This window comes from Agelaius phoeniceus, chromosome 8 (genome assembly GCF_051311805.1).
Source record: "Agelaius phoeniceus isolate bAgePho1 chromosome 8, bAgePho1.hap1, whole genome shotgun sequence".
Taxonomy (NCBI): Eukaryota; Metazoa; Chordata; class Aves; order Passeriformes; family Icteridae; genus Agelaius; species Agelaius phoeniceus.
The window spans coordinates 14,478,666-14,500,366 of NC_135272.1; the positions used below are offsets into that span (position 1 = coordinate 14,478,666).

Consider the following 21,701-nt stretch of genomic DNA (forward strand, 5'->3'; position numbering starts at 1 on the left):
GCACAAAGGAAGCAGCTTTCTTCAGAAGTGGGCAGCTAAGTAAACGTGCACCTAGCTGCTGAACATGTGCCATTATTCTGCAGAGTGTGCACATACATTTTTCATGTGTTTCATGCTACGACTGGAGCACCTAATGAATTAAGTAAAGGGAGAGGCACAGAATCAGCAGGGGTGTAGAACAAAGTTCTCCATCCACAGAGTGAGTGGGATGAGGGCAGTGCCTTTCCTGATTTCCCCAGGCCTCCCTTCTGCCTTGGGATGATGATGAAGCTCTGTCCAGCCTGCCCCAGGAAGAAGGCTCTTTTAGCTGGTGCCCTCTGCCACTTAGGTCTGCATGTAGAAACTGGAAATCAAACTTCCCTTCACACAGGCAATAAAGCACCCACCAGATGATGATAAAAACAAGCAGATGTAAGTGCCACAGGAGAGGTCCAAGCCCTTCCCCATCCCAGCTTCCTGAACCATGCAGCTGCCAGAGCTCAGGTGCCAGGACTGAATGCTGCCTCTGGAAGCACAGAAGTTGCCAAGGTTGGAAAGCCTCTGCCTTCAGCTTTTCCTGACTGTTCTGTAGAGCTCAAAAAGAATCCATGGGATTCTTAGGAGTCAACACACATCCACATGGAAGTGCTTGAAGTGCTCTCTTCCAGAGAGGTCTTGTTTATTGCCAGCTGCCCAGTGCTCCAAGGGGAATGAGGAACATTACAGTAAAATAATAGAACCTAGGAAATTAGCAAATTAGGTATGTAAAGCAGGCATGGGGAAAAAAAAACCCTTCTTGCATAGATTAGGAAAAACAGGATAAAAACATGGAATCTGCTACAAGATCCTCTTGGAAGCTCTGCTGAGGGACATGGAGGTGATTCCACAGAGCTGCTGATTTCAGCTATCTGGAGTTCTCTAAAGCTTTGGCATGGCCAAGTATCAACCCCATTTCCATGGTGGGGAAGAACTGAGGAGAGGAAGGGCAATATTTATTTGGTATCACAAAAAAAACCCAGTTAAAATTGAAAGAATGAGAGCTAAGATAGCCTGGGACCAATGTGTACAACCCCTCTCTCCTCTCCCAACTCCTTCACTCCAAGGCACCCACCCAAAAAACATTCACCAGAATAAATGCTTTACGTGTGCAATATGAATCCACTTCTCAATGATCTTGGCTCTCTGCTGGATTTTGAGCTCCCTGGTCCCCAGGATAGTGCTGATGACACATTTGGTGACTGCATTGAACTGGGTGATGGTGGCTCTGACAGTTGGAGCCAGGTTCTTGTTTTCCTTCTTATCCCTTTGAGACCAGATGGATCCCAAACAGTGGTAGGGCACAACTCTTCTGAAGAGCATCTAGAGTGAAACAGAGGTGTGGTAAGCCAGAGCTTTCTCCTAAATCTTTTATTCACGAGAAGAAATACAGGTTTAGAGGATAAATTTGACTTAAATCTAATATGGTACTTAAAGATAAGTATTGGTTCTCTCTTAGTTTAAAATATCCTTTGGCATACTCTTTATAGGCTTGATGCCCCAAAAGAACTGCCAGCTAAACAATAATGGGAAAATTAGGGACATCTTTATATCAGTTCCATAACCAAGATAAAATTTATTTATATAATGATATTTAGAAGGGAACTGATGGACACAAAGCAAAATCTGACCATTACAGTCCAGAGTTCCTAGACATCTTTAAGCCAGGTAGTGTTATAGTTAAAATGTGCTATTTCTCAGTGCCAATAACTTTTGCAAAAGAGACTACATATAAAAAACCAAAACAAAACAAAAAAACAAAACCAAAAAACCCTTCAAAATTACAGAAGGGAAAAACTCAAAGACTGAAACCTCTGGGATAACCACAGAGCTGTGTTCTGTGTGCCAGCAGCAGTCCTGTTCTGGAACCCAACACTTAAAGCAATGTAACTTACAAAAAAATATGTTTTATTTTATAAAGTTGTACTATATGCAATACTCTACATACCACATCCATGTATGTCAACTGTTCTGCCACAACGTGGTCTTGAAAAGAGGAGAATTCTTCTGGATTGCTGCTCTCCAGTTCCTCTCCATCAACCAGGTCACTGGAGGAAGTGCTACAGAACCCATCTGGCCAGGATGGAAAACACCACTCAGTGAATTTATACAGCAAACAATGAATCAAAGCAGGTGTTTATTTTGCAACATCACTGTATTACAGCAGAATGCCTAAGGGGCCTGCCTGATGTAATGGCCCCACTGTGCCACTGGAGTGAGAAAAATGACCAGAAGATTAAACTGGCAAAGAAAAGGTGGAGTAAAAAGAAACAGAACAAATCTTAGAAAAGTGGCTTGACCCATTTGCTAACTATTCTTCTGAAAGAAAAAGCATCACCACCACCCCAACAAAAATTCCTTACTGATATTCCACAGTTTTGTTAGTCTATATTTCAGTATTTATAATCTGAAAAAAAAAATCAAACTGCAAAGACTTGAGGCTGCAGTTATATCCCCAAAATACTGCATTAGGAATGCTCTTCTATCCAGAAATAAAAGAAGACACCAGATTTCCTGGTACCCTTTGTGGCTACATGGGCTGTACTGAAGAGAGTTTATTCCAGCAGCCTTCACCTTTTCTCTCAGGGAATTTTTCCCAGGAAATGGAATACAGTGAGCACCTACAATATTCTGCTGAATGGTTCTTCTAAATCTTCTAAATCTGGCCAGCAGAGAGGAGGTGAGAGCAGAACTGTCCTCACTAAGGCACCTGAGCCAGTGCAGAAAGGAGAGAGTTCCACAGCTTCTGCCTTGTCACCTTCTGGCTCCCAGAAGTTGGGAACCAAAAATTCAAACACCAAGAAATATCCCTTGTTTCCCATGGTAGAGGAGGAAGAAACAGAAACTCCCTGAAAATAAATCCTAATTCTTTTTAGTGTAAGGCAACAGTAACTCCATAGTTAGGGAGAAGAAAATAGGGACTTGTTGAAGACTAACAACCAAAGTACTGAGTTTACTACTGGTGAGATTTCATTTCCAAAAACAAAGAGTGTTATGCAAGACTTCATATCCAGTTAAAGCAGAGCATTAAAGCAACAACAGCAGCTAATGTGATAAGAGAATCACTGTTTTTCAAAATACTTCATTGTTCCTTCCTCCAGTAATTAACAGAACATAATCACCAATGTAAATTGCTACAGTTCTGATGTAACAAGTTATGTCTACAAGCTGATTTCCATCTGTACATTTGAATTGCACAGTTTACTGGCAGAGCTCAGTGGGGTAAATGGAGACCTCTGTTCTAGGCTACTTTTCCATGGCTGTTTTGTAACAATTTGCATAATTAAATGGACTGGACTGCTACAAGAATCTCACTCCTTTTGGCTTTGTAAAACCTCCTTTTCCTTTTGGCTCTTGAAATTCAACTGGAAATCTGCACCACTGAGCTGCAGCCCTACCCAAAGCTTCACAACATGCTTAAAACAAGGTCCTGAAGCACAGTGTAAATTTTCCTTTTCTTTTTTCACCCCTCTTTTTCTCCTTCATAGACATATAAGCAGTCTTTTCCCTGCTCTCCAACAAGCTGGAATCCCCTTGAACTCGAGTATCTCATCATCATCTTAGGACCCCTCTGATCCACTCAGCCCTCTCAAAGTCTGACTGGCTCTTGACTGCACTGAGAGCAAGCACGTGCCCCTCCTGACCCTGCAACCTCAGCCTCTCCTTGTTTTTGCTTGCTCAACCTGCAAGAATTGAGGCCAGAAGCAGCTTTTATCTTCCTGTCTGGTACTGCAATCTAATCTACTGGCATGGCTGATGGCAGCAAAGAACAGAGGTTTGATTACCCAAATCAAGCTGTAGGATTAGAGCCCAAATTTCAAAATTCAGAACCCAGCAGGAATGCTTTGGGACAGTACTTATCAACAAAGATTGCAGAAAATGTATCAGGGATTTTGAAAGAAAATGTACAAAGATGGAGCTCTGATGAAAGTAAGGCAATCCTAAAACTCTTTTTTGCAAATCCCACAGCTTAATTTCATTGTCCTCCTCTTATTTTACTCTAGTAAGTAATCTCTATTCTGCCACAATTGGGAAAATGTTATCATTCCTATTGCCCACCTATGACTCAAAAAAGAATGTTTTCAGCTATCACTTGAGGAAACAAATACAGAAGCAGGGCTGCTGGGAACTTCTGTTGACTCTGAAGAACACATGAACTCAAATACAGTTCTCATGAGTTTTCTTTCCCTCTTTCTGAGGGAAGTGATCTGTTTGTTTGCTTTTCCTGATCCATGCAGGCGTTCATCCACACCCAGCTATTAGATTGGTACTTAGATACTGCACAATATATGCTTATGGGAATGCCCTTAGATCCTACATTTGCAGGGATTTATCATCATTTCAACAGGATTTTGTAAGAAAATAAGACATTTTAAGGTATGGTTTTCCAGACATAATTTGCAATGTTGTTGACAATTTTCAACTCAGTGTAGCAACAATAGAAATTTACTAAAAAAACCAACACTTTTCTTAAAACTCTAAGCTCCTTATTTCAGTATAAAAGGCACAGTAAACACCTAAACTTCCTGAAAAAAGGCACTGAACTTTGCATGCCTCCATGTCTCTTTCTTTGTTTGAGCTGGGGGAACCCAACCCAGGAAACATCAGCACAAGCAACATCTGAGCCATCCTGTTCCTTACCTGTGCTCAGTAAAGGCCTGGGCTCTGGGCATTCCTCCTTTTCCTGTTCATGACTGAGTTATTTTGGCATTTCACAGTATTATGCATTGACATGGTATTTCTGGAGCATCCGGCAGACGTGACTTTCATGTAATGAAAGTGGGGTTTTTTTCTGGCATTTCCTTTATCATTTAGGGCATGAATTATTCTCTCTGACCCCTCTACCAAAGGTGGAAGTTGATTCCAGTTCTCATTCACACCCTGTGTGAGCTCTCCCCCCTCCCCAGCTCTGGCACAGGAAGTTTTCTGACCAGGATATGGGGATGTGTCAGGTTTGTGTGACTACAGTTCACCATTGTTCCAGCACACTGTGACCCCCAATAACGTAAGATTTTCCTCTGTCCTTGGATACCAGCAGCCAGCCACTCCAATAGGAAAAAACACCCACAGGCACTTCCTTAGACAAGATGGTAACTAGGAAGAAAAGCTGCAGGACAAAGCTTGTGACTCAAGCTGTATTTTGTCACAGCTCTGTACTCTGTTTTTTGTTTGTTTGGGGTTTTTTTTTGGGGGGGTAGGTTAAGTGAGAAGCCCAGCTAGAGAGTAGCTGTGTGTTTTAACTCAGTGACATGGGAAGTGCTGACAATTAACCAGTTGGCTGCTGCAGCAGTCTCAAAGCTTTGGCTAAATATTTGAGAAGTGTTGGATTTCCCAAGCCAGCCCAGGATGAACAGACATAGGCACCTCACATGTAACACTATTTCATCCCTCACACAGCCTGCAGCCTCACACACAGGCTGGGTTTCCTTTTAAAAAACAAGACAAAGGTCACTGGTGAGCCTCACAATATTATTGATAAGCATGAGAGGTGGTGAAATGTACTGCACATAAATCCCTGGGGCATCTTACAGGCAGGGAGGACAGAAAGAGAGAAGGGAATGGTAACTCACCAACAGCTTCTACTTCTTGGTTCTGAAACTGCTTCAAGAGGTTCTGCACCCTACTCTCCATGTCAGAATTGGGCATATTGTTCTTCAGGTAATGCAGCAACTTCAGCAAACACATGTAGTCAGGGGGCTCCCTGAAATCCTCCGAGCACTGATCGAGCCAGGCCCGTAGGACTGATGCTATTTCACTGCAAGGAAACAGAGAACACACTGCTTGCATCCAGCTGGAACTGAGTGTACCTGCACCCACCAGAACCACAAGCCCATGAGCCATTCACAGCCCACCTGAAGTATCTGTGCTGAGCTGTACCACAGCCATGTTTAACAAGCACCAGACATTACACACACCATCAACAGCACCAGAATTTCTTCATTCCGTCTTGGGCCACTGGGATAAGGTCAATGTTTGCTCCATAACCACTCCCTGGGACGTTGTGGGAAAATAGCAGGGAGGAAACAAGGTATTCATGGCTCCTTCCCAGTGGAAATGCTAAATCAAATGCTTCCTCTGGGGCCTTTCACCAGCTGCAGAGTCTGGGGAATCATACTGGAGCTGCAAATCCCAACACACTGTGTTCCTCCTTATCTACAGCCTTGGTACAAAGCCTGCCTGCTCATGAAACTGAGGCTCTCGTGGAGGAAAAGCAGAAAATCCCAAACCTAACCCCCCCAGGCACACACAGTGAGTGGGACTGCCTGATCTGGGAGGATAAAACCCTCGCTGCAGCAGGAGCCTGCCTGTGCCAGAGCCAGCTGGGAGTGCCCAGAGAGCTGAGCCACAGGAGACACAGTGGTCCTGCTAATCTTTGTGACTGAAGATCTACCAGCAGGGTCTTCACTTCATCTTCAGCACAAACCAAGCAGGGGCTGTCAAATTACAGCAGGCAAAAAGGGTGTCCTGCTCATGCTGGCAGAGCAGGGAAAGGATGCTTAAGGACCACTGGATCTTGCTCAGGGAAGTTATCCCAGACTTTGTTAGTACATGCAGCTAAAAGAACACCAGCCCCTGGACAATCCTTCTACAGACTGAGGGGGATGAGGGAAAGCAGAGCTGATGACTCAGTGGGGTTTCCATGCTGCCTGAAGCGGGGAGGAGGGGGAAGTGATCTGTTTGTTTGCTTTTCCTGATTTAGGCAGGTGTTCATCCACACCCAGCTATTAGATTGGTACTTAGATACTGCACAATATATGTTTGTGGGAATGCCCTTAGATCCTACATTTGCAGGGATTTATCATCATTTCAACAGGATTTTGTAAGAAAATAAGGCAATTTAAGCTATGGTTTTCCAGACATAATTTGCAATGTTGTTGACAATTTTCAACTCAGTGTAGCAAAAATAGAAAATTACTACAAAAAAAAAAAAAAAACCCAACTTTTCTTAAAACTTTAAGCTCCTTATTTCAGAATAAAAGGCACAGTAAACACCTAAACATCCTGAGAAAAAGGCCCTGAACTTTCCATGTCTCCAAGCCATTTCTGTATCTCAAGTCTCTTCCAGCACAGGAAACTCTCCACTGGCGCTGTGTACAAATACTGGCACATTCCTGCTGCAAGCTGGGAAACCAGAGCAGTCTCTGGTTAACTCAGCTGCTCAGCAGCATCCAAAATAAACCAATAGTTAAGAAAGAGAAAAGAGAGTTTCTCTTACTCTTTGTGTCTCATCTGAATTGTGTAAGTTTTCCTCAAAACTCAATTAACTTTTAATACCAGACAGATTTCATACAACTTGCATCCATTTAAGTCTGTTTTTATTTCCCTTCTTGTTCTGATAATGTGGCAACTTTGAAATTTCAGTTAAAGTATTTGAAAATCTGTTGGTAACATCCTTTGGTTAGGCTTGCTGACAGGAGAAATGCTGGAATTACGATTTCACAGCTATGAAAAGTATCTACAATCTAAAATTAACATGCAAACATGTTCTGGATTTCAGGTTTCATTGCAAGCTGTGGCACAGCCAGCAGTGCCAGACCAGCTCCACATCCCAAGGCCAGGAAAGACCACACCAGGCAGATGCTCCCAGGCTCTGCCACCACCCTCCCAGTTTCAGTTGTCCCCTCTAGCCCCACACACACCCAGAATGCTGTCACAGAGCACCAACAGTCACAAACTCCCCTCTCCTATGCCCACAGCATTTTCCTCTCATTGCCCCCACAGGCAGGGAACACTGTGCCTCACTCCATGCCCAGATAGTGCATTTCCTCCTGCTCTGTGCTCCTTTTCCCCACCCACATCACAAACCATCACCCCAGTGGTCCCAAAACCAAAAGCCAGGCTAGGTGTTCTATTCCTACAACCACTGGCCAATTCAGCTATGATTTGGAAGGAGGAGCCTCTCCCCAGGGCAAGTTTTTGTACTAATATTGTTCACACTCTACACTAAGCTCAGTTTCCAGAGGCTTGGTTGGTGGCCACTTTCTTAAACTGAACAATAAACAGAGTTTAAGACAGATACAGTCTCCTAGAGCAGGGTGAAGAGTTCACAGCTGTTACAGACACTGAATTTGCCAGCAAAATCATTTCAGTCAAGAGGGGAAATGGGAAAGAGAGAAGAGGTACACTGTGCCTAGTGATCTCCTGCTGCCCAGCTGTTCTACTGGAGTGCCAGGGAATAATGCAGCTTTCCACAAATGGGCTGGACACTTGCCCATATCTTGCAGTAGCTTTATATTTGCTGCCCTTGCAAAGAAACTCTCCATACTCAACAGACTCAGATAGGAACAGGGGCCTTCCAAGAGCTCAGACAGGAAAGAAACACTACAGACTACATTTTTCATGGGTTGATTATGAGCTATAAATTTTTCCTTTCCTGCCCATACAAAAAAAACCTTTCAATGCTTAACTCCTGTGCTGCTGGCCACAGACTCCAGGCTCTGCTGAGCAATGCTTTCAAGTTTCACACCTATCAGAAAGTCATCTAATTTCCACACCAGCTTTGATTGGAGCCCATCTCTGAAGGTTTCAGTATCAAAACCTATCCAGGTAGGTGGAGCAGTGTATCTGAGCCTGTTGTTCACAGACTGGGACCAAGAACTCACCCACCTCCCTCTGCCCATGAGCTGCACAGGTCACAGGGCTGTGGCATCTCCATGTCCAACAGCTCTGTCAGCTCAGCAGGGCACAGTGGAGGTGAGAATTCTCCCACCAGATGGGAATTCTCCATGGCCTTGTCTCTACTGGGAAGACAACTCTAACAGTCCTGACAGGATCTGACAGGAATTAAGGACAGCATTTCAGAGAATCACAGAATTAATTAGATTTCAATTAACTTTGAAATCATCTAGTCCAACCTATGACACCTCCTCATCAACTAAACCATGGCACTGAGTGTCAAGTCCAGTCTTTTTTAAAACACCATCAGGGACAGTGACTCCATCACCTCCCTGGACAGACAATTCCAGAGCCCAAATAGTTTTTCCCTAATGCCAAACCTGAACTTCCCCTGGCATAACTTAAGACTGTGTCCTCTCGTTCTGCCAGTGGTTAGCTGGGAGAAGAGACCAACCCCACCTGACTGCAGGCACCTTTCAGGGAGCTGTAGAGAGTGATAAGGTCACCCCTGAGCCTCCTTTTCTCCAGGCTGAACACCCCCAGCTCCTTCAGTCATTCCTCACAGGGTTTGTGCTCCAAGCCCCTCACCAGCCTAGCTGCCCTCCTCTGGATGTGTCTGATCATCTCATGTCCTTCCCAAACGGAGGGCCCAGAACTGGGCACAGCACTCCAGGTGTGGCCTCACCAGTGCTGAGAACAGGCCATGGATGATTTCCCTGCTCCTGCTGGCCACACTGTTCCTGACCCAGGCCAGGTCCATGGGCCTCCTTGGCCAGCAGGGCACTCTGCTGGCTCATGTGCAGCTGTACCCCCAGGTCCCTTCCTGCCTGGGCACTGTCCAGCCACTCTGTCCCCAGCCTGGAGTGCTGCAGGGGCTTCTTGTGGCCCAATGCAGGACCTGGCACTTGGACTTGTTAAACTTCAGTTTCTGACCAAAAAGGCAAAAGTAATGTTTTCTTCCTACCACAATTATTTCTAAAGAATGAGAAGGGAATCTCAACACTTAAGGAGAATAAGGGGAACCTCAGTTGCAAAAAGAGGTTAAATGATTAATTTCTTATGACATTCCGTAAGAATGTGCACAAAACTAGCTATAATTTGCAAAATGCATATTTAAGTCCATTGAGAAAATACTCATTACAGATGGCTATTCCCTTTCCTCCACTGTCCAGGCATTAGGTCTCAGACTTGCTCACACAGACTAAATTAAGTCACCCATATTTTCTCAGTTTTGCTTGTTAAATCAAGGGTAAAATGTAAGCAAACCACAAGAAAAGGCTGCCCCAAGGGTGGCTTCTCACACCCAGTTTGTTTATAAATACCATCCTGATGACCTCCAACAAATTATCATCTCTGTCTGCTTTGGAAAAACCTTTTTCAGTAACATATGGGAGACTTTTGTTGGGACACATGTGAAACTGCTAAGGGAAGAGCTCTGCTTGCTGTTCTTTGTTTTAATTGAGATACCAATCATTATTTTTCTTTCTAATTATTCTTTTCTGCTTGGTACTGGTTGTTTTCATAATTCTCCCACTGCCCTGTGTTTGACTCTGCTTTTCATGTAACCACACTGGTTTCTGATGTTGTTTGACCTTAATTTGCTTTACTGGAATGAATAATTGTTGCTTTCCCAAATGCATCTTAACTGCTCCCCACCATGGACTTCCCAGGCATCAGAAGCTTCCAGTGAATTTTCTTCCATTTGTCTCACATTCCTTTGGTGTCTATTGTGCTGGAGTACAATGTTTCAGGACATTTTACGTCTGCAGTGCTGTAACTGTGCACATTGTTTTCCAGTGGGGCTGTTTGGTTCAGAAGGAACCAAAAGACATCAAGTTTTGGTCAGGAAGATCTCAATGCACAAAAAGCCAGAGAAGAATGTTTGCTTGTCACTATGAAAAACTCCAAATGCTGTGGTACTACACTGAAGGTTTTGGATATTTTATTTTAATACAGAAGAGGAGAGGTGAACATGCAAGACATGTGGTCACTGAATAATTCCTTAATTTTCTCTATTTGAACTATTTCCCCCAAATGCTGTGGAATGAAACAATGTTTCAGTTTAGCTTCAAGGTGCTTTGTCTGTGGTTTTCAGTTGTGCCATATTCCAAGTTTTAATAACAAAGAAATTTCACATTTTGATAATAAAGTGGATGCAACTATGAGCTGACATTCAAGACAAGCAAAAAGGCCCCATGAATTTTGATTCATTTCTGTGACCTGTCTTCCATCTGAGGGAAAGCACCACCAATGGACTCCACACCAGCAAACCAAGGTAACAGAAGGGAACCACAGCCTTGTAGTTCAAGAGGAAGCTTGAAAGGACTTTTTGCTGTTACTCAAAGATTCATGGCAGTACTAATGTTAGACCTCTGGAAAGCAAACAAACAAATGATCATGATCCAAGTCCACAGACCAACACAGCAACATGTCTGCCTCTCAAAAAACCTTTCCTGCAGATAATCCCAGCTTTGTCTTCCTGTTGTCTTCCCATTTTTGAGTCAGGTCTCCAAGGATCTAGATACAGTTGACCTTAAATTAGGCTTCCCCAAATGCAAACATCACAGGCAAGCCTGGACTGCCAGCCTGGATAGCTTTTTGTGTGTCTGGCCAGGAATGAATCCCTTCTGGGAACTGCACTGACACAAATCTTTAAAACTGGTGTCAGCCAGCTCAGCACCTCTCCCTGATGTACCACCTCAGCTCCCCAGGTGTCACAGCCTTGTCACAGCAAGGGATTCCAGTGCCATGGCCTGGCTTGGGACCCTCACACGAGCCAGAGACATCCCAGGATCCTGCAGAGCCACTGAATCACAGCAGTACAAGCAGCTACAATATTTTAGATTGGGAAGGCTTTATGTTCCTTTCTCAGATCCAGTCCTCAGCCTGGTCTTCAGTGTCAGCCTTTGGGGAAAGCAGTGTCTGCTCTTTTAACACATCACCTCTCTAAATTCATGGAGCCTGTGCTTGGGAGCAGCTATCTGCCAGAAGTGGACTGATCACCCAGAAACCAAAATCCCAGAAATCAAAATTAACACTGCCTTCCCTAGGACATTTAAAAGGCAAGAACACAACTGAATTATCATAGAAATTTTATTAAATTTTATTAACCCCTCTTAATGCAATTTAATGCAATTTAATGCAATCTTAATGCAATTTATCATGCTGAAAATTTATTTGTGTTTAATATATATATGGTTTTATTCTGAACTGTCACACACCTTGGTGGTTACACGTTTTTTTGAATGTGAACAGAAGTCCTAAGCTAAAAACCATGCAGAGAACACAGAAGACTCCAAACACAACAACAACCTACAAGGAGAAGGAAGGTCTGTCACCCCTTGACACAAAAACATGCAGCATGAGACACAGAACAAGGCAATCTTGTTGATATGATAACATGAAGAACAAAAAAATTACTAATAGGAGGTAGAGGGTCAAACAAGCTACTCCTTTCAACTCTCTTATCAGACAATTAAGAGACACAGCATCACATTTCTGGAAACACAGGCTGAAGTCCATCTAACTCAGATGTTTAGCTGGAATATATGACCTTTTCTGGACTGTATCCTTTGTTACCTGTGATCATGAACTGTCTGACTGAGTGAAAGTAGTGAGAAGTGTGGAAAGCAAGTTACTGAGCATGAAAAGCTAAGGTGGATCCTGATAGGGAATGAAAAAGCCAGGTTGTTTGAAACTTACAAAATTTTTCATGGTTTTGATGAGTTTACTCACAACTCTAAGATCCAAGGTATTTTGAAAAGTATGGTACCTTTGTTTAAACCACGTATTAGTCGGATCCCTGTTGAAAAAAACAATTTTTTGACCACTCCAGCAGCCCAATAAATGATAGTAATGATGTTCAAGTGAAGAGGAGAAAATCCCCTTGGGAGAAGGGGTCCTGGGAGGGAATGTTTCTGAACACAGCCGAGGTGATCTCAGGTCAGTAACTACACATCACTGCAGCAGCCTGGAATCACTGCAGGATCTGGGAATGCAGGGCAGGCTTAAAGCTCCCACAAGCCCCTCGAACAAGGTTGTGCCAAAAATGTGCTCAAGCCCAACTCTAGGATCTGCAGGTTCTGAACACTGAAGCAGGTACATAAACACTGTGCGGAATATTCACATAATTTTTTACAAAATACATCACATACATCAGGCATTCTCCTCAAAATACATGAATGACAGCTCTACACTACAAGTGCAAAAACAACAGAGAATTTCACTGTAGAAGGCAGTAACCTGATGGCTTACAGTGCACCACAGAGGACAATGTTCCTTCCACACATGCCCTCAGTTTTTACTGCTCCTCCTTCTTTCAGGCTCCATGAGGTACTTAAGGAGTCATAAACTCTCCTCCTTGTTGTTCTCAACTTCTGCAGCATTTTTTTTTTTTTTTTTGTGTCAAACCAGTGGAAATGCTTTAACTTGCATCTCACTTCTAATGGCCCAACTGGCTTTTTAAAGCCTCTGAGCTGCCACAGCAGGAGTCTGATGAATGCAGAAGGTCTCTGGCCACAGACCACAGGCTTCCCCATGAGATATTTTTCCTCTGAGAAATACAGAGTTAATGGCAAGAAATAACAAGGCTCTACTGCTGATTCCTCCTCTTTCTGCAAGTCATATAAAACCAAGAGCACAATTATATCATGTTTCTGTTCCATGAGAAAAGAGGGCAAATGAAATTATACTGGAATTATCCCAGACAAGAGAAAACCTGAACTACCAGAAGTACACGTTTCACAACAGGACTACAAAGCCAAACACCTTCCAGATACCACTAATCATACCTAAAAGACAAGAAGCCAGAGCAACTGAAAGCAATTACAGTGGAAATTTTTAGGGAAGGAAAGTGAATTCATATTTATATGGGATCTGTTTAAACATGTACATATACCTGACAAATAACTTTTTGACTTCATTGTTGAACTTTTTATAGACACGGATTTGAGTAAAGATATCAAATTCACGTGTAAAAGGTATCTTATGAAGGTCAAAGGATCAAAATCAGCTGCTCTGAACTACATGGATGAAAAATCTGGCAGAAAATCCATCAGAAGTTGAGCTACCACAGGAACAAGCCCACAGGCTTTATCCATTTGTCTGTCCCTGGCTGTGCAAAGGTGTTACGTGCCAGGAGGGAAGAAAGCACAGATGCAGCAGGAAGCACCTGACAAGGCTGGTATATTGTATGTGTGCCAGGAGGAAAATACTTCCACTAAAAACAAACAAAGAAAGAAACAAACCAAAACAAACACTCTCCTACTAAATTCTATTTGCTTGCACACTCACCTGCAAGTATAACTAAAAACTGATGCATTTTGCCCAAAGCCCAAGTGACAGAGGTAGCATCAAGATTACTTTCACCCCTTTTCTCTCCACCTCATCAACAAAGTCCTCTGGGTCCACAAAAAGGCAGCTGGGGGATTAATCCCACCATGATTTATACTGGTGAAATTAATTCCTCACCCCCAGTATAAATCCTTCAGCTATTCTGCAGGAAGAGTACAGCTTTAGCTCATGTTTTATGACTGAGATCAGGGAATGTCAAATGGTTTATCCAAAGCTGGAAGAGACCCTAGAGCTCAGTCTGGATGGAAGTGTGGGAACCACTGACTGACTGTTATAGCTTCTACCCATGACATAATGCTGCCTCCTTGGTGCCTCTAACCAAGTTTTAACTACCAGCTGTTCTTTGAGGAGTTCTCATGGCAAAATGGGAGCAAAACATTTTACCAGTCAGGAGAGACTGAGGGTTGAGCTCCTATGTCAAGTCCCATGGGGCAAGAGGAACAGAAAACCAGTAATGCTGACAAGAATCAAGCATCCTCATTCTGTAATCAAATATAACCACGCATGCCACAGTGCATGCAAACCACAGATGTCAAAGTACAAATGCTGATGACCTAAGGCACATTTTACACCCAATGTCTAAAGATAAAACCCCAGGAGGATAGCCAAACCACCTTTTTCTCATTTAAACTGCAGTTCAAAACAGCTTTGCTATTTCTTTTGCAAATGAGGGTGACCTCAGAATTTAAATTTCACTCTAAAAGCAGCGCTGTAAATCACAGGGTACTAACAGAAAAGATCCATGCACACACGTTGCCTGAGTCACCCTCAGCTTTGCTCTGCAGGCATTGCTGTAATGACAAAAAAATCACTCATAAGCAATAACCACTTACTGCCACAGATAAGGCAGGGGAAACAAACACTCCTTGCTTGTTTAATCAGCAAAATGCTGGCCTAGATGTGTTCATCTCATGTTTAATTCCAAAACAATTTCCCTGCAGAAGATGCCTGGACTGTATTATTGGATATGTTACAAGACAATGTGTATTTGGCCTTTCCACAAGCTTGTTTAAGCATGCAAACAGTGCTGTGAATTTTCAACAGAAACAACAGCTCTGCTGCTTGCATCCTCCTCCAAGACCAAACCCTGTCTGGAGCTTGCTCCACAGTGCAAATCCATACTTACGCCCTGAGTACCATCTCAGATTCCAAGGAATTCAGGTTTGCCACTTCTCCTTGGCTTGAGGTCTCCAGGTTGCCAAACCTGAAAAAGGAGATGGATGTTTAGAAGAATAAAAGCAAAATCCCAAATAGCATCATTCATATACAATTACCATAAACAATACAAAGTGATTCCAGCTCAAACTACAAGGAGTCTTAACAGGTGGGCAGAATTAAGGACCTTGAAGATTATTTCATTTAGGAGGGAAAAAATCCTAAAGAAACAGCCAGTATCATCCAACCTAATTTTTTAATTTATATGAAGCAGCCTGCCCACAGGAGGAATCAACCACAACAGTGTCTCTGCTCACAGCTCCAAGACCCTTCTGCCTGTTTTCACTCCATCCTTTCCCAGGGCAACATTCCAGTGTGCAAAGAGACTGTGACACAACCACCTTCTCCAATACAGCTCCTGTGTCTCTAGCACCTGCCATTCCTAAAGCTCCAAGAGTTATCTCAAGGTTTCCTAGGTGGCAAGTGCTCACTTTGTGCCCAAACTCCCCATATCAGTGAGAAAAGCCCACGATGCTGTGAAAACAACACTGGAAAAGAGGGAGCCATGGGCACAACTCCAACAGTGCCAAAGGGAAATCTCTTACCTACAAGGCACAACCCTGTGCCTTGCAGGCAGGATCATCCACTTCATTTTCAGCAGGAGTGCCCATTGTTTCAGATATACAGCTCCATAATTACCCATGAGGAATCCCATGGCTCCCTCCAGGCAGGTTTAATGAAGGTGAACGATTACTCACTGTCCAGAATAAGACAAGCTGATTTGATTCATTTAAGTTTACACATCTCAATTAATCTGAAGAGTTAAAACAAGTGCATCCTTAAGTGCTTGTGTTACAACAACCTGGTAACATCAGAGAGAACACAGTGAGCTGTGTCCTGAAGGTTCGTTCAGAACTGTCACAAACTCATCCAAAAACATTTCAATGGATGGAAGTGGTGGTAGTTTTATGCTCCCCTCAAGTATTGGTCTAAGACTTCCTATATAAGGATCACAGACCTGTTGTTAAAGGGAGAGGATTTCACTCTCCATTGCCATCTGCTCTATAAAATGCCTAGAACACACCTTGGCCAGTAGACAAAAGGCACTTTTCCCCTGCCAGGGAATTTTTTAAAAATAAAAATTAGATTTTTATATTCAGTTTTCAAAGTTTGCAGTCAATTTTTGGAGGAAAACTTATGGAGATGAGTCCCAACATCACTGTCCTACTATTGAGTGAAATATTAAATATGTCTTTGCAGAACATCAGGCACTTGTGTTTAAATCCCACTAGGGACACAAGCTGAGTTTTACAGCAGAAATCCTTAAGACAGCAATAAAGAGCAGGCAATTTTCTGTGCAAAACTGGAGAAGGATACAACCTCTGCCTATCTCTCATCCCTCCATGAACAACAGGTCATTAAATACGGGTTAGGAGGAGTTAACAACACAAGTGATGTGAGGAACAGCCTTTCTGCAGCCTTCCAGCACTCTGTTCTCACCAGCTCCCGGACAAAGAGCCTTTCACTGCCCAGCCTTGTAGGAATGCTTTGCATACAAAAAGAGACACGAGAAACAAAAGGATCCTGTAGCTCACAGAACTTTTCAGCCTTGCTTAGCATTTGGGAAGTTACAAACTGCACTCAAACTGACTAAGCAAATGAGACCAGAATGTAATGGGTAACACTGAATGTTTAATTACTGGAAAACAGAGTGGAAAATGCATCCCTGCATCTCTGTTAAGAGGGAAGGAGGAAAATACTCTGAGTAACTCAGAAATAATAGGAAAGGTGGTCTCTGCAACGGCCCCAAACAAAACCCTAAATAAGCATGTAAGCATTGAAAAAAGCAATTTGGAAGGCCAGATCCTCAGGAAAAATAAGGTGGTTTGACTCCTACACACATGGAGTCATGGAAGTGAAATCACTTCTCTAGCTGAGTAGACCAGCCACCTGATGTAAAGGAAAGAGCTGAAATAACAGATGCTACAGGAACAGCAGTGAGTCAAACACCCCAAAGCTGCTGTCCCACAACGTGTGGCTCTGCTACTGTAGGACCCACTCCTTCAGTACTCCCCCTCTGCCTCCTGTCCTTCCCATTTACCCTGCAGCAGACCCTCCTCCTGCAAAAGGAATGAATGGGAAACATAAATCTAACTTGTTCTTCACTGTCATTCCCCAGCTCCAGCTCTCCCACCAAACAGTCTCAATTCCCTTCTCTGTACACTGCTCCAGACAGGGACTGGTTGCTGCTTGTTCTGTGCCTGTGCCAAGCACAGCACAGCTCCACTTGTGAGGAACACACTTATCAGGGCAAAATACATTATGGAAGAGAGGAATTTGGCCTCCTTCTAACCTCATGTGGATAGCTCACCACCTCTGGCTTCCATCACACTTTGGAATACCCCACTGGGAATACCAAAGGCACCACACTGTATCCCCACATCCAGGGCCAGGAGGAGCTGCTCTCCTTCCCTCCAGGAACTTCCATGGAAAGCCTTCACATCAAAATGCCACCAGGATATTTTGCTTTAAACTCTCCCTGCCCCCTTGTACCAAAGAATAGAAAATATCAGAATGCACAGTGTTAAATGCTTGGCAGATTTCCAAAGCTGTCTGCTGCACTTGGATGCCAAACTCTCATGAATGCTAAAGGGATGTGGATGTTAAATTACTCCTAAATGGCTTTGGAAACACAAGTCATCCCACTCACTTCTCAACATACCAATCTATACTCAAGATTTTGTCTAGTGACTTCTAATCTATCTTAAAAGAAAACCTTTATAGGCTGAATCTGGCTAAAAAAAATTTAATAGGGCTTCTGTCTCAAATTTTATCAAAACCAAAAGGGTAACATGAAGTCCTGGAGGAAAGAAAATTTAAAAATGCAACAACCAGATTTCTGAAACTGTTTCTAAAACTGAAGTTTCTCTAAAGCACAGCATCCACTTTTTTATTTCCAGCAGCTGACCTGCTTTTGGACACCATAAATGCTTCCTGCCCCAAATGCAGTCAGCATTGCACTGCTTGGACAGGATACTCTGCAGACAGTACCAAATGACCAGCAGGTTTCCCCACACTCTTAGGGTACAGGACACGCACATTTCCCAGGATGCTCTCCCAAGAGCCCCAGGACTTTTGTGTAAGCTGGGTTTGTTAAAGTCTAACACATTCACCAGACAATTCTGCAGCAAATCCAGCAGAAAGAGAATGCACTGGGCTTGAGGGTAATCCAGCTTCCACAAATACATTGTGGAGGAGGTTTTTCAGTGACTATGTCCCTACAAAATAAAATATCCTGCAAATGATGTGGATGCTGTTCCCTCCTCCTCTCTCCCAAGGAGCTGCTCACCTGTAAAAAGCTGGAAGGGCCTTTTTTGATCAGGTCACATCACTGTTCTCCCTTGGACCAAACAACAAGAGCTCAGCACTTCCAATTGTTCCCTTACTCCACAACCCTGCTCTATCCCCAACAATAAGAGACAGGGCTCAAACCCTTCAGATGAAACTAAACCTGACAACAAATGCCAAAACTGTGCTGCTTTTGTTTTTTGTTTTTTTGGTTTTTTTTTAAAGAGAATGCCTCTTTCATTATTACTTCACTGGTACACAAAACAAAACACAAATTATGTGCTGATACCCATTTTAGTCTCTGATTATTAACAAATATCACTAAAAACAAAGTTGCAAAAATGCAGGCTCTGGGCTACTTATTCTCAATTAATCTAGAGATGAAAACCAAGCTGGTTAAAATCAATTCCTATCCATCTTTTTTTTCAATTTACCCTTATAACATCTGCTTTTCTTCACAATTCCATATTCCTAGCTAAATGTATCTCATCCTAACTTTTATAGCTTAAATTTAATCTCCATTTTCTCCCAAGCCATAAAATTCTAGACTACCCATGATACACAAAAAGCCAAGAGAAACATCCATGGATTCTTAAGCACTACACTCCTATGATTTGAGAGAAGGGAAGGAAGTGTAACCTCCTAGGATTTCCTGTGGATCCTCTCACGTATTAAAAAAGGCTGGAGGTGATGCTGATAAAATCAGGCAGCCCATCCCTCTGAAGGGGAAATTCTAACTCCTCAGAGAGGTACACAAGCCAGCAAGATCAAAAATGGGCTCAGAAAAGAGAGTTCTGTTCTATGGAGACAGTTCTCCTGCCCTCTCCAGACATTTTCACCTCTTTAAATCAGTGTGAGAGGATGAAGTCAGGGCCAGCTTCCTTAGAGCCTCAATGTTGTTATATTCTTGTACCCATCCACTGCCAATTTTTATCATTTCTCACATTCTGAACCAGAATTGGGATGGACTGAGGGATAAAGCACACAACAGTCAATGTCACTGTAACCAAGTCTGCTCTCCAGGATGGCTGCTCCTTTCTCAGCTGACTGCTTACCTGATGCTCAGATTATTATTATTATTATCTTTACTAACTGAGCCACACAGCTTTCCTACAAAGCAGCTAGGACTATCATTTCCAGGTAGAAAAGAAAAGCACAGATAATTTGTCAATGCCTTGTTCTTTATCTACCTAGTGGGAGATAGTACAAAATTAAACCCTAGCACAAAATTAAACCCTAGGAGCTCTTATGCCCCTTCTCTCTTCTAATTACTTCATGCCAGAGCAACCATTTCTGTGAATCACAGATTTTTAAAGTGCAACAAATATGACACTCCCAAAATAGGAGCTCCCCTGACCCAGCCATGTCTCAGTTAGAATTTGGGGTGAGAAACTAATGCTGTGTGTCCCAAGCATTTATGCAGACCCAGCTGCCATGATTTAACAGTCTGACCATGAAAGTTATTCTTATAACATTGAGCAGTTCTTGGGCTGCCAGCAGAAATTTATGGCTGCATGTTCATGTGATGTAATAGAACAGGAGAGCAAATTCTTTTTGTGTTTCTACAATCCCTGTTCTGAATCAGCAGCCCCCAAACAGGAGAAACAGGTCTGAAAACACTGGTAACCAATAAAATTTTGGAATCTATTCTAGGTATGACTTTGCAGCCCTGCAGACTTTGCATTCTGTTGGGTTTTTGGAGGAAACTTGAATTAATTTTGCTGTGTTGGTCCAGCTGGGTTCTTTAGCAGCCAGACATGGCACACTTTCCTCACCTATGCTTTGATGAGTGTTGGGATGTGAGCAGCAATGCATTTATAGACTGGACCTTTATGCTCAAATTCTGGATTTTGCAATATTCTTGACAACAGGTTATTAAATCCATGCCCACTAAAAGCAAGGGAAGAAGCTCCTGGCAGCTTTCCCCTGTGGTGTAAAGGATGGGTCCATTTCCACTGGAAATTTCCACAGCAGTGGCTCTTACCTGTCCAGAAGAAGCTCCAGCACTGCCCTGGGAGAAGCAAAGGCCCTGTATGTTGCAAGGAAGATGCTGATGTAGGAAAAATCTGCATCTCCAAAAGCTGTGAGAAGATTCTCCACCAGTTTCTCCAAAGTTCCAGCTTTTATAGCCCTGATCTTGGATGTTTCATACTGCCTGACAGTGTGCTCTGGGGGTAACTGGTCTCCTTCACCCTACAAAAGGAAACAAAAAGCACAAAAATCAGGCAGGAGACAGATCCCTGACATAGATTAAATCCTATATTTGCACAGGAATTGGCCATCATCAGTTACTAAATAATTTTGTCAATTTTTGGTGCTCTCTAAGCACCGAATGCTGTATCAAATAATGGAGTTTTTAAGTAACTTTATTTTAAAACATTTCTCTGACGTGCTCAAAAAAAACCATTTTACAGTGTGACCACTATCAAGTCACGATTCCACCATACATTAATATCTAAAGGACAATCCATTATCCCACAAAGAGTAACATTACTGAAGGGAATAAAAGTGATAATTCAGTGTTTCATTTAACTTCTGAATGAACATGAAAACTGACCATAACTTAAGCACTGACATTTGCAATTCCCTTGCTGAAAATACCAACTTTGGGGCGTCACACAGGACCCAAGGTCAGAACACATTTGGTGCAAAAACATTTCAAGACACTTTTTGCAGGGAGGGTGTGAAACTCATCTTGCAAACATTCCAATTTTCTCTTAAGAGATTTCATTTGGCACAATATTTGTCCATAAATCTAGGGTTTGGGATTGTGTGTGGGTTTGTTTTTTAAACAGCATTTGTTTTAAATGCTTACAGCCTGCTTTGAATCTGAAAGAACAATTCCTTAAATTATGTCATTATTTAGAGGGCAGTTCAGAAAAGTATTTTCCTGACTCTATTTTGTAAAGTATGTGGATAAAAAATGGGATTATAAATAAAAAAATGTCCAATATTTACTCAAACATCTTGATAGTGAGGGCACAAAGACAGCATGTTAATAATGACAGTCACTACCAACCCTGGCTCGGGATACTGACAAAACAAAAGGAAAAAAATAATCTATTAATAAGATAATTTAAAGAGATACCCCACCCACTTCCTATTTACATCACTACCCTCCACTGCTTTGGAATTGTTTCTAATAGACATCCTTTCCAGTTTTAAACAATATAGATGTCTTTAACATCATTCTAAAGTTCTGTTGCTAATATTAT

At 42.6% G+C, this 21,701-nt stretch overlaps 1 protein-coding gene across 1 annotated transcript in view; it reads right to left on the bottom strand.

Moving 5' to 3' along the window:
• Positions 1–21,701, bottom strand: part of RGL1 (ral guanine nucleotide dissociation stimulator like 1) — a 54,236-nt gene that overhangs the window by 13,224 nt on the left and 19,311 nt on the right. The window contains exons 3-7 of the mRNA XM_077182045.1: positions 20,471–20,679; positions 15,110–15,187; positions 5,586–5,770; positions 1,964–2,088; positions 1,123–1,338 (exon numbers count right to left, since the gene is read on the bottom strand). Coding sequence (XP_077038160.1) covers positions 1,123–1,338; positions 1,964–2,088; positions 5,586–5,770; positions 15,110–15,187; positions 20,471–20,679 — 813 coding nt within the window. The remainder of the gene's footprint in view (positions 1–1,122; positions 1,339–1,963; positions 2,089–5,585; positions 5,771–15,109; positions 15,188–20,470; positions 20,680–21,701) is intronic.